This window comes from Aedes aegypti, chromosome 3 (assembly GCF_002204515.2).
Source record: "Aedes aegypti strain LVP_AGWG chromosome 3, AaegL5.0 Primary Assembly, whole genome shotgun sequence".
Taxonomy (NCBI): Eukaryota; Metazoa; Arthropoda; class Insecta; order Diptera; family Culicidae; genus Aedes; species Aedes aegypti.
In genome coordinates, this window is record NC_035109.1 from 121,360,974 (window position 1) to 121,375,208 (window position 14,235).

At 40.4% G+C, this 14,235-nt stretch overlaps 1 protein-coding gene across 1 annotated transcript in view; it reads right to left on the bottom strand.

Annotated features, from left to right (window-relative positions):
• Positions 1-4,708: 4,708 nt before the first annotated feature.
• LOC5568836 (ras-related GTP-binding protein A) overlaps positions 4,709-14,235 on the bottom strand; it is a 39,896-nt gene continuing 30,369 nt past the window's right edge. Inside the window, exon 3 of the mRNA XM_001658152.2 lies at positions 4,709-6,295. Within this exon, the coding sequence (XP_001658202.2) occupies positions 5,337-6,295 (959 nt within the window). The 3' untranslated portion in view covers positions 4,709-5,336. The remainder of the gene's footprint in view (positions 6,296-14,235) is intronic.

Sequence of the window (14,235 nt, forward strand, 5' to 3'; positions counted from 1 at the left end):
GTTACATTACCGCAGGGATGATGTAAGACTACTATGGGCACAACTTCGATCAATTCTGGGTCAGACTTAAACAACAGTACGGTAGCTTTTTGCAGATGATAGGTTGTTTGATGAGAGATGATAGGTGCTGTGATTGTGAGTATTCAATTATTTACGTTATTGTTTTAAGGTGAAGATAAATCGAAGCCAAAGTTCAAATTTTCAAGAGCACGGATCTGGAGAACCAAACACCCGTTTGAGCTGAAAACCTAATCGATTGGTCACCACCAGCTAGTGACCAATCGATTAAGTTTTCAGCTTAAACGGGTGTTTGGTTCTCCAGATCCGTGCTCTTGAAAATCACCGTGCTCTTGAAAATCACCTGCTTCTCGATCACCTGCAGGGAAGGGTTCCGTTCGTTTAGGGCTGCGATGGCGGCCACAACCATCTCATTCTCCTGTGGACTGCTTCCTCTACTTCTTCTTGGCGGCGGCAGCGGTGAAGGCTTTGGCTTCGGATGACATCTTCTCTTGGTCGGACGACGGTCAGTTCGATTTTAGCGAACGTTGGGGGGAGGGGTTCCCTTCGCTATCAATGTCTGTGCCTGAGAAGCACGCCCGGTCAGAGCAAGCCGATCTGTTGCCTGCTGAGATGCGATTCAAGCGGAGAGTGAAAAGCAAATGACGTCAACATTTCTCTAGTACCCCTATTTTTAGATTTGTTTGAAATCAATGTTTTAAAACGGTTATTAAACTATTTGAACAGGTATGTGGGATTCAGTATGTAAACGACATGAACCTTTGATGCCTTGTCTTTCGAATGAGGTGCTTATCAAGGAATTTAGTTAAGCCAGCAAAAAGTTATAAACTTTTAAAATATTTCATGCCAACGTTTTGGTTTTGAAATTTCAATTTCACTCCTGGACAGGTATGTGGGATTCAGTATGTAAACGACATGAACCTTTGATGCCTTGTCTTTCGAATGAGGTGCTTATCAAGGAATTTAATTAAGCCAGCAAAAAGTTATAAACTTTTAAAATATTTCATGCCAACGTTTTGGTTTTGAAATTTCAATTTCACTCCTGTATGGAGTCCTACGTTAAAGACATGACTTTTGAGCTATCGCATGATGAACCTATATGGTGGTCATGATATTTGAACCGTCACATCATGCATTCATATGAATTAATATTCGAATTCTGAGTATAATATATACCAGTTCCTTCTGAAATAGGTTTCAGGTGCCCTTGTGCCCAGAATGGTCATATAAAAAATGATATATCTGTCATATAAAGCGAAAAGAACAAACATCAGTTAAAAAATGAATTAATAAGAGCGTTTCAAAGTCATGAGTGTACACTGCACGAAAAAAATATACCCCATTTGTGTGGTCCTTAGCCTCCTGCCCAACAACACCTATCCCTACCTCTTCGTGATACTAACCGGGGTACGAGTAACCTTATGGAAGATCGGGTAAGCAACCCCGGTGGGAACTTTGGTCGTACAGACAAGAAAGGGGTGGGGGGGGGGGTGGTTTTGCTTTTGCTTCTGCTTTTGCAAACCTGAAGCGTCTGTTAGGAGCGGCTCACAACAGCGTCTGTTCCCCATGTCAGGGGCGGCTGATCATCGTCCGAGTGCCAGAGAAGGACTCTATGCTGAACTGCGCACTAGGGCCTTCCGAACATTTATTGGGAATAGTCCTCCGGAAATCTAGGGGGTTGGTGTCAGGCCCTGCAAGCCAGCAAGCACTTATGACGATAAAGGCGATTTTAACACGCAGATTGAACTCGAGTACGACCGCTGCCCAAGCCACGACGTCAAAATCATCATATGAGATCTAAATGCTCAGGTAGGCCAGAAGGAGGAGTTCAGATCGACTATTGGAAAGTTCAGCGTCCACCGGCTGACGAACGAAAACGGCTTACAACTATTTGATTTCGAGGCCTCCAAGAACATGGCCATTCGTAGCACCTAATTCCAACATAGCGTTCCATACCGATGCACCTGGAGATCACCACAGCAGGCAGAATCACAAATCACAAATCGACCACGTTCTGATTGATGGATGGCACTTCTCTGACATTATCGACGTCAGAACCTATCGTGGCGCTAACATCGACTCTGACCACTATCTGGTGATGCTTAAACTGCGCCCAAAACTCTCCTTCGTTAACAACGTCCGTACCGACGGCCGCCACGGTATGACCTAGAGCGGCTCAAGCAACCGGATGTCGCAGCGGCATACACGCAGCACCTTGAGGCTGCATTACCGGAAGAGGGTGAGCTGGATGAAGCCCCTCTTGAGGACTGCTGGAGAACAGTGAGAGCAGCCACCAACAATGCAGCCGAGAGCAACGTCGGGTACGTGGGACGGAGTCGACGGAACGATTGGTTCAACGAGGAATGTAGGCAGATTCTGGAGGAGAAGAATGCAGCGTGGGCGGTCATGCTGCAGCAAGGGACCCGGCAGAACGTGGAACGTTTTAGACGGATACGGCAACAGCAGATCTGCCTTTTTCGGGAGAAAAAACGCCACCTGGATGATGCGGAAAACGAGGAGATGGAACAGCTGTCCAGTCTCAAGAAACACGTTAGTTCTATCAGAAGCTCAACGCATCGTGCAACGGATTCGTATCGCGAGCCGAGATTTGCAGGGATAAGGATGAGAGCATCTTAACGGAGGAGCATGAGGTGGAAGCAGCACTTTGACAAACACCTGAATGGCGCTGAAAGTACAGGCAATGAAGGTCCACACAACGGAGGAAATGTCTTCTTCAGTGCTGAAAACAAAACACTTTGAGGGAGGTTAAGAATGCCATTCACCAGCTCAAGAACAATAAAGCTGCTCTTAAGGATGGAGCTGAACTCATAAAGATGGGCTCGGAGAAGCTGGCCATTTGTCTGCACCGGCTGATAGGCACAATCTGGGAAACAGAACAGCTACCGGAGGAGTGGAAGGAAGGGGTTATATGCCCCATCTACAAGAAAGGCGACAAGTTAGATTGTGAGAACTTTCGAGCGATCACCATTCTGAATGCGGCCTACAATGTATTATCCCAGATCATCTTCCGTCGGTTGTCACCTGTAGTAAACGAATTCGTGGGAAGTTATCAAGCCTGCTTCGTTGACGGCCGAACGACAACGAACCAGATCTTTACAGTACGGCAAATCCTCCAAAAAAATCGTGAATACCAGGTCCCAACGCATCACCTTCTCGTCGATTTAAAGGCGGTATATGACAGTATCGTCCGCGTAGAGCTATGGAAAATCATGGATGAGAACAGCTTTCTCGGGAAGCTCACGAGACTGATAAGAGCGACGATGGAAGGTGTGCAAAATTATGTGAAGGTATCAGGCGAACATTCCAATTCGTTAGGATCTTGCTGAGGACTACGACAAGGTGATGGATTTTCGTGCCTGTTCAATTATGCGCTAGAAGGTATTATGCGGAGAGCCGAGCCTAACAGCCGGAGTACGATTTTTACGAGATCCAGTCAATTTGTTTGCTTCGCGGGATGATATGGACATTGTCGGACGAACATTTGAACCTGTACATCCACCTGAAACGCGAGGCAGAGAAAGTTGGACTGGTGGTGAATGCGTCCAAGACAAAGTATATGCTACAAAGTGCAGCACAGCGGGTTCGTCTACCTTAAATCCTTCCTGACGGCTGACAAAAACGTTAGCCGTGAAATACGGAGGCGCATCATCAGTGGAAGTTGGGCAAACTATGGTCTTCACCAGAAGGCCGGCAGTCCTCTACGGGCATAAAACGTGGACGATGCTCGAGGAGGATTTGCAAGCACATGGAGTCTTCGAACGTCGGGTACTATGGACGATCTTTGGCGGTTTGCAGGAAAACGGTGTGTGGCGGCTATAGATGAACCACGATCTCACCGAACTCTACGGTGAGCCCAGTATTCAGAAGGTGTCCAACACTGCGTTCGCTTCGGATGCGGTTGGTACAAGAAGACGTGGAGCGCAGTGAGGTGGGCGGATCAAGTGTGCATCGATTTGGCGAGGGTGGGGCAGAACCGAGGATAGAGAGATGCGGCCACGAACCGAGTATTGTGCGTGAGATTGTTGATTCGGTGTTGTCTGTTTAGATGTTGACAAAATAAATTTAATAAGTGAAGTTTGAAGATTTCAGTGCATTCAAAACAGTATTTTGAAGGTTTTTGCAGCTTCTTACGACTGAAGAAAAAATAGTCGACTAGAAACTGTTGGAACGGCCAATTTCTCTGGCCCAACGTGAGAGACCGTAAAACTTGTAGATGGAATCAAAGTCATTCTTTAATTCGTTGTGAAACTGTCATTTCGTCCTACAAAACTGGCAACAAAACGTACAAATACAAGTTCTAAACTGATGATAGGTCAGTTATGAGGAGTATGTCTTTAAGGACATCAATATATACTGAGTCATCTCGTTTATACAGTCGAAAGAGAATCATTTCTCCAACGACTTGCAAAAAACACGGGTTTCCCGTTTTTTATAGCCATCACCCTAACTCATCACCAACCGTCCGGAACAGTGTTATACTCCAGGAACTGATTAAACAGCAATTTTTTGCAATGAATGGGGGATTCCAAAGCACATTGAACATGACTCGATCCATTTCAGAAGCGGGATAGCTTCCGCACATTTTCCACAGTCAAGAGCTAAATATAAGTATAAGATTCATTTTGAGATACATTAAATGCATTTAATCCAATAGAAACAAGTCCAATGATAATTTCTTTAAAAATCTCTTTATTTCCGTCAGTACAGTACAGTGACATCAAGATCCACCCGGTAAATTGCTTTATCATACATCCCGGACTTTATTTGACAAATCTTTCTGCTTCATCAATAAGGTTTGTTCTGATGTTTCTACAAATTGGTTGATAGTTGGTTGTTGGTTCTCTAGTCGTTGTTCACATATAGTTAAGGAGAATTGAATAAAAAGTCGTAACTAACAGATTTGAGAAAAGCGGAAAAAGTCAATCGTTTCTAGCAACATGGCCACTTGGTAGCATCGGGAGCCAGTTTTTTTGGCTCCATTTGACTGGTTGTTTTTTTATAAGGTTAATGTTTGATTTTTTTTTCTTTGTTAAAGTTGTACGCTAGGCTCTCTAAAACATAACAATTGAATAAACTAAGGAAAATAAATCCGATCGTTGTCGCATTTCAAGTATCGCGAAACGGATTCGATTTGATTGATAACAGCTATTTAATTATAACGCAAGGCTATTGGGATTTAGCTGTCCGTCTCTGTGAGGAGAAAATTGGGAAGAATATTCACAGTTGCAGCCATAACAGACCTAACCAGCAGCGTGGAAGGGTTATTTGAAATAAAAGTACTTTTTCTTGAATAAATATCAGTGGTACGGGTTGTTGGCGTTATGGTACTGCTGCTGTTGTTGCTGCTGAAGGAACTGTTGTGGCAACTGCTGATGGGGATGTTGGTGATGACTGTAATAGTGGGAAGATCCTCCGTTCACCATACCCCGAGCTGCGTGGGCCGAATGGATGGCATTGGCGGCGTTCATGCTATTCGGATTTTCTAGTTCTTCGAAGTATTTCCTGGCATTCCTAATGTTGATCAAGGTGGCTTCCGATGGAATAGAAGGATCCGACATGATCACCATGACGTACGTGTTGCTGGTGAACGTGTCAATGAAGGCCGCGAATATGCTGTTTCGAACTTCCATGGAGGAAAACTTTGCCCCCAGTTTCGAGCAGGACAGTTTGAACTGTTTGATTATGTTGGAAACTTTCTCAAATCGATGGCTATCCCTGTGCTGCTTTCGTTGACAGTGTGAAATCACTAGGAAGGTAGCTCGTTCAAACAGCAGCACTTCATCGGCATCGACCACATTGGCAAAGTAGTTTAACGAATGTTCCAATGCCTTAACGTTCGGAATCAGCTGATACACGATACTGCTCCACGCCCTGTACAAGGTTTCGTCCCAGATGCTCGTCCGAAAGGCGGTACATTCCAGCGGTTTCGACAGCCGCTTCAGGTCCTCTTCGCGCTCCTTAAAGATAATATCACGCTGCTCTTCGGCCACCAGATCCATTTTATGTACCAAGCAGAAAATCTTGGCATCCGGTGAGTTCTGCAAAATCGCCTCCAAGCACGACTGATAGTAGTGCATGTCCTTGTCCAGTTCGCGGCTCTCCACATCGAACACGTAGATGAGGACCTCCACATTGCGGAAGATGTTGTCCTTCTGGGAAGCGAAGTACTGCTCCATGAACGATTCCTGTCCACCGCAGTCCCACAGGTTGAGGACCAGGTTGCCCAGGAAGCGCACGTGCGAGTGTTCGACATCGACTGTGAACGGAAGAAAAGAACAAAAAAAGTCAATGTAGTGTATTGTAAGTAGGAGGATTAGAGGCATAATGGATACATCAAGCAAATGCTTATATTAAGACCATAAAATGGCAATATTTTTCAGGTACCCTCGGCTGGTTTCCAAGTTCTTAATCAGTGCGACGAGCTGCATTCATTCATGGTGAGAAAAATTATATCAAATGTCAAATCATTTTGACCCATAGTGGGTCACACGCGGCGATCTGGACTATAGAAATTCATACATTTTGTTTTAAGAAAGATGAAACGATTATTGCAATACGAAAGTTTTATGTATCGTTGTAGCCACATCAAGGCGTCGATAGACGAGGGGAGTGCGCACGAGCCTATCGATCGCAAGGTTCTAGGTTCAATTCCAGGTTCAGGCATCAAAATTATCAGATAAACGATGATACTATCATCTATCTGATAGACAACTGATACTATCAGTTCAGCCAGATGATACTATCACTTCTTGTCTATCCTGATAGTATCACTGAGAGAATGGTTTCTATCAGAGATAGACGATAGAGTGATAGTATCCCTATCCCAAAAAAATCTCATCATGATACTATCAGTACAACACCTCTCAAATAACAACGATAGAGGTTCTATTTTTATCAATTGATAATATTATAGGATAAAAATTGTTGGACGATGGGTATAGAAAATTAACTAAATTCCATATTTAGCAATCCAAGGTGGCGGCTTCAGGAGTGTAAGAATTGTTGGAAACCCATGCAGTATGGGTATTTTCAGCACGGGCGCAACGAGAGGATGACGAAAATCGATGTCCGACGCCATTTTGAAATCCAAGATGGCGGCCTCCGGATTAGTAAAATCATTGAAAACCCATGCAATATGGGCATTTCCGGAACGGGCGCGACGAAGGAATGACGAAAATCGATGTCCGACGCCATTTTGAAATCCAAAATGACGGCCTCCGGTTTGATAAAATCATTGAAAACCCATGCAATATGGGTATTCTCGGAACTGGTACAACGAACATCGATATCCGACGGCATTTTGAAATCCAAGATGGCGGTATCCGGTCAAGGAAAATTGCTGAAAACCCATGCAATATGGGTATTTTCGGAACGGGCGTCACGAGGGGACAACGAAAATCGATATCCGACGACATTTTTAAATCCAAGATGGTGGCCTCCGGTTTGGTAAAATAATTGAAAACCAATGCAATATGGGCATTTTCAGAACAGGCGTAACGAGGGGATGACGAAAATCAATGTCCGACGCCATTTCGAAATCCAAAATGGCGGCCTCCGGTTTGGTAAAATCATTCAAAAACCAATGCAATATGTGTATTTTCGGAACGAGCACGATAAGGGGATGACGGAAATCGATGTGCGACGCCATTTTGAAATCCAAGATGGCGGCCTCCGGTATAGTAAAATCATATAAAACTGAACATGGGGTTTTAATGATTTTACCAAACCGGAGCCCGCCATCTTAGATTTCAAAATGGCGTCGCATATCGATTTCCGTCATCCCCTCGTCGCGCCCGTTCTGAAAATACCCATATTGCATGAGTTTTCAACGAATTTCCTTAACCGAAGGCCGCCATCTTGGATTTCAAAATGGCGTCGCACATCGATTCGTCATCCCCTCATCGCGCCCATTCCGAAAATACCCATATTGCATGGGTTTTCAATGATTTTACCAAACCGACGCCCGCCATCTTGAATTTCAAAATAGCGTCGGACATCGATTTCCGTCATCATCTCGTCGCACCCGTTTCGAAAATACTCATATTGCATGGGTTTTCAACGATTTTCCTAAACTGGAGGCCGCTATCTTGGATTTCAAAATGGCGTCGCACATCAATTTCCGTCATCCCCTCATCGTGCCCGTGCTGAAAATACCCATATTGCATGGGGTTTCAATGATTTTACCAAACCGGAGTCCGCCATCTTAGATTTCAAAATGGTGTCGCACATCGATTTTCGTCATCTCCTCGTCGTGCCCGTTCCGAAAATACCCATATTGCATGGGTTTTCAACGATTTTCCTAAACCGGAGGCCGCCATCTTGGATTTCAAAATGGCGTCGCACATCGATTCGTCATCCCCTCATCGCACCCGTTCCGAAAATACCCATATTGCATGGGTTTTCAACTATTTTCCTTAACCGGAGGCCGCCATCTTGGATTTCAAAATGGCGTCGCACATCGATTTCCGTAATTCCCTCGTCGTGCCCGTTCCGAAAATATCCATGAGAACATACCTTGAGTTATTTCTATTAGCTTTTTCCCATTATGCGCATGATTTTGGTTTCGGTTTTTTTTATCAATGATAGGATAGATAGGGATAGCTATAAAATTTTGCAGGTAGTGTGATAGAGGTAATATAGACTATCTTCTATCCATCTTTTTTCAAGAAGTGATAGTATCCCTATCACTACCCATAGTATCAAAAGATAGACGTCCAGGTTGCCGTGAAATATATTTTTGTTTTCAAATTTGGTTTTATAACGTTAATTTATGAATTTCAATTCTTTTTCTTGTGGCGAATTTTCATAAGGGTTTCCTATGTTTATCGATAGTTCAATTTTCTGAGTGAAGTTTGTTTGGCCCAATGTTACTTCCTCGAAGGGGTGAATTTGGGCCAATGTTACATCTCAAATTTAAAGAAAAATAATCAAATTTCAATTATTTGTTCAGAATTTGCAATTATTTCTCATATTTAGCCGAACACATCAAGTCAAATTGCGAAATTTGTTCAAAAATAAATGAGGACTTACGCATTTTTGGCCAAATCTCACCCCCAACGACGGTCCTTGCACATTAGGGTGCCAATGAAAATCGATTTTTCGAATTTCAAAAAAAGGTAGGGCTCAAAAGTTTTGTCTCCTCGAATAAAGTTCCCATGCAAAATTTGAGCTCAATCGGACTTCATTAAGTGGACCCCCAAAGCGGTCAAAGTTTGGCTTTTTTGACCCATGAAAAATCTCCAAAGGGGGGGGTACATGAAATTTCCGAAATCGAAATTTTTTTTTTGATGCCAGATGTCTTAGAAATGCATGAAACGTCGAGATCTGGTGTTATTTGGAAATTTTTTTTTTTGAAAAAATCGACCTTTTGGGACTTAGTAAATTTTTGAGTTGGGGGAGTGAATTGAATTTGAAATGAACGATTTGAATTCAATTGCTGAGAAATTCAAGGCAATAGTATTGAAACATATCCTATATGATTGTTGGCCACTGAAAGCATATGATATGTGATATTTCATTAGGGTGGTTCATTTACTTTGCATTAGAGTGGTCCTTTTTGTTAAAAAATAAAAAAAATAAAAAATAGAATTTTAATTAAATATTGAAGACAATAGTATTGGAACATCTCTCACATTATCGTAAGCCATTTTCTACATTTAATATGTGGTATTTTATTAGGGTGGTTCACTTATTTTCCATTCGGGTGGGCTTTTCTGTCGAAAAATCATTATTTGAATGGGATATTAAAAACAATAGTATTTTATCAACTCTTTCATCATCGTAGGGCATTTCCTTCATTAGATTCGTGATATTTTTGTTTAGAGAGGCTTTAAATTCCTCTGAATTCATGCGCCTCTAGTTCCATTTGATATGCGACATCATCGTAGGATACTGTTAACATATTTCATTAGGGAGTTTCTCTAATTTTCCATTAGGGTGCATCATTTTTCGTATAGTTTGAAACCATGATTTCTCGAAAAAGTCTCGTCCACTTTCCTTAATTATGGTATCATTGTAAAAATTTCAACCTTAATATCTACAGACCGTAAGATTATGGTGTGGACTACTACATAATATTTGCGTAATGTTCGACGAAAAATGTAAAGGTAACTTAGTTAACAACAAAAGAGTTTTCCTGAAAGCCTCTCATTGTTAGAAAAGTCTTTTTGAAAAGTTTTGCGTGATTTTCATTCGGAATGCAACACTTCACTAAGCTGAACCAGTTCGGAGTCCTCGTCTCATACAAAATCCGCTTGCTACTTCGTGATTTGAGATGCACTCATCTCAGAGATCAAGCATTGAGCCTCGTGACCTTTCCAATTTAGTTTTGCGAATTCCAAAGGAAATTCTACAGAAAATTCTGAAGGAAATTCTAGAGGAAATACTGAAGGAAATTCCAAAGGAAATTCCAACGGAAATTCCAGAGGGAATTACGAAGGAAATTCCAGTGGAAATTCAGAAGGAAATTCCAGTGGAAATTCCAAAAGAAATTCCAGAGAAAGTTCCGAAGGAAATTCCAGACGGAATTTCTCAGGAAATTCCAGAGGAAATTTCGCAGGAAATTCTAGAGGAAATTCCGAAGGAAATTCCAGAGGAAATTCTGAAAGAAATTCTAGAGAAAATTCTGAAGGAAATTCCAGAGAAAATCCCGAAAGAAATTCCAGAGATAATTTCGAAGAATATTCTAGGGGAAATACGGAAGGAAATTCCAAAGTAATTTCCGAATGAAATTCCAGAGGAAATTGCGAAGGAAACTCCAAAGGAAATTCCGAAGGTAATTCCAGAGGATATTCCGAAGGAAATTGCAGAGAAAATTCCGAAGGAAATTCCAGAGAAAATTCCGAAGGAAATACCGAAGAAAATTCCAGAGGAAACGAAAATTATAGAGGTACTTCCGAAGAAAATTCCGAAATAATTTCAAAGCTTCAAAAGAAATTCCAAATCAAATTCCGAATCAAATTTAGCATGAAGCTCCAAAAGGAATTCCGAAGAAAACTCCAGAAGAAATTCCGAAGCAAATTGCAAAGTAAATTTCGACGTAAATAACGTAGAAAATTCCAAATCAAATCCCGAAAGAAATTCCAAAGCAAATTCAAAAGGAAATTCCAGAAAAATAAATCCGAATGGATTTTTGAAGGATGTTCCGAAGCAAATTCCAAAGAAAACTCGGACGAAAATTGCGCAGAAAATTCCAAATGAAATTCCGAAGCCAGCTCTAAAAGAAATTGCAAAGGAAATTCCATAAGAAATTTCAAAGGAACTTCCGAAGCGAATTCCAAAGGAAATTCCGAAGGCAATTCCAGAAGAAATTCCAAAGGAAACGCCGAAGAAAATTTTGAAGAACTGAAGAAGGAAATTCCGAAAGTAATTCCAAAGAAATCCAAAATAACTTCCTGAAGCAACTTACTGAAAGAAATTCATGAAGAAATTCCAAAGGAAATTCTGAAGTAAATGAGATATGAAGTTCCGAAGAATACAAAGAAATTTTGAAGGATACTCCTACGAAAATTCCGAAAAAAACAATACGAAGGAAATTCCAAAGTAAATTCCGCGAAAATTCAACGAAAATTCCGATGAAAATTACGTAAAACAGTCCAAAGGAAAAAATTCCAATCAATACTTCTAAATAAAATTTCGAAATCTCCATAGGAAATTCCAAAGGAAATTCCGAGGAAACTCTATAACAAATTTGGAAGTAAACTTCAAACGAAATTCCGAAAGAAATTTCAAAGAGAATTTTGAAGGAAGTAATAAAGGAATTCCTAAGAAAATTCTGAAGAAAATTTGATAAGTAGCCCTAAAGAAAACTGCAAAGAAACTTTAAAGGATACTCCTAAGGGAATTTCGACGGAAATTCCAAAGTTAATTCCGAAGGAAACTAAAAAAAATTCAACGAAATTTCCGAAGCAAATTTCAGAAGAAATTCTGGCGAAAATTGCGTAGAAAATTCCAAAGGAAATTCCGAAAAAAACCCAAGGGAATTCCGAAGAAAAATCCGTGGAAAATTCCAAAGGAATTTCCGAAAACTCCATAGGAAATTCCATAAAAAAATTCAAAGCAAATTCCGAATGAAATTCAAAAAGGAATTTTTAAGGAAATTTCGAAGAAAAGATCACAGCTCCAAAAGAAATTCCAAAGGAAACTTCGATGGAAACTTTCGAAAATACAAGGGAAATCCCGAAAATAAAATTTAAAAAAAAATGAATAAAATTGCAAAAGAAATTCTGAAGCACATTCCAAAGGACATTCCGACGACAATTCTGAAAAATATCCAAAGCATATTCAAAAGGGAATTTCTAAGGAAATTCCAAAGAAAATTCCAAAGCAAATCCCGAAGCAAATTGCAATGAAAAAAGGAAATTAAAAGGAAATTTCGTAGAAAATTTCTAAGGAATTTTCTATGGAATATCCAAAGCGAATTTGTAAGGAAATTCTCAAGAAAACTCTGTGGAAATTCCAAAGAATTGTAGAAATCCAAAGAATTGTAGAAATCCAATTGTAAAGGAAATTTCTAAGAATATTCCGCAGTAAATTTCAAAGGTCCAAAAGAAATCCCAAATGAAATTCCGAAGAAAGCTCCAAAGAAAATTTCGAAGGAATTTGCAAAGTAAATTCCAATGCTTCGAAAGAAATTCCAAATAATATTTCGAATACAATTCTGAAGGAAGCTCCAAAGATTATAACACAGGAAATTCCGAAACAAACTCTAGAAGAAATTCGGAAGGCAACTTCAAAGCAAATTTCATTTTTCGTATAGTTTGAAACCATGATTTCTCGAAAAAGTCTCGTCCACTTTCCTTAATTATGGTATCATTGTAAAAATTTCAACCTTAATATCTACAGACCGTAAGATTATGGTGTGGACTACTACATAATATTTGCGTAATGTTCGACGAAAAATGTAAAGGTAACTTAGTTAACAACAAAAGAGTTTTCCTGAAAGCCTCTCATTGTTAGAAAAGTCTTTTTGAAAAGTTTTGCGTGATTTTCATTCGGAATGCAACACTTCACTAAGCTGAACCAGTTCGGAGTCCTCGTCTCATACAAAATCCGCTTGCTACTTCGTGATTTGAGATGCACTCATCTCAGAGATCAAGCATTGAGCCTCGTGACCTTTCCAATTTAGTTTTGCGAATTCCAAAGGAAATTCTACAGAAAATTCTGAAGGAAATTCTAGAGGAAATACTGAAGGAAATTCCAAAGGAAATTCCAACGGAAATTCCAGAGGGAATTACGAAGGAAATTCCAGTGGAAATTCAGAAGGAAATTCCAGTGGAAATTCCAAAAGAAATTCCAGAGAAAGTTCCGAAGGAAATTCCAGACGGAATTTCTCAGGAAATTCCAGAGGAAATTTCGCAGGAAATTCTAGAGGAAATTCCGAAGGAAATTCCAGAGGAAATTCTGAAAGAAATTCTAGAGAAAATTCTGAAGGAAATTCCAGAGAAAATCCCGAAAGAAATTCCAGAGATAATTTCGAAGAATATTCTAGGGGAAATACGGAAGGAAATTCCAAAGTAATTTCCGAATGAAATTCCAGAGGAAATTGCGAAGGAAACTCCAAAGGAAATTCCGAAGGTAATTCCAGAGGATATTCCGAAGGAAATTGCAGAGAAAATTCCGAAGGAAATTCCAGAGAAAATTCCGAAGGAAATACCGAAGAAAATTCCAGAGGAAACGAAAATTATAGAGGTACTTCCGAAGAAAATTCCGAAATAATTTCAAAGCTTCAAAAGAAATTCCAAATCAAATTCCGAATCAAATTTAGCATGAAGCTCCAAAAGGAATTCCGAAGAAAACTCCAGAAGAAATTCCGAAGCAAATTGCAAAGTAAATTTCGACGTAAATAACGTAGAAAATTCCAAATCAAATCCCGAAAGAAATTCCAAAGCAAATTCAAAAGGAAATTCCAGAAAAATAAATCCGAATGGATTTTTGAAGGATGTTCCGAAGCAAATTCCAAAGAAAACTCGGACGAAAATTGCGCAGAAAATTCCAAATGAAATTCCGAAGCCAGCTCTAAAAGAAATTGCAAAGGAAATTCCATAAGAAATTTCAAAGGAACTTCCGAAGCGAATTCCAAAGGAAATTCCGAAGGCAATTCCAGAAGAAATTCCAAAGGAAACGCCGAAGAAAATTTTGAAGAACTGAAGAAGGAAATTCCGAAAGTAATTCCAAAGAAATCCAAAATAACTTCCT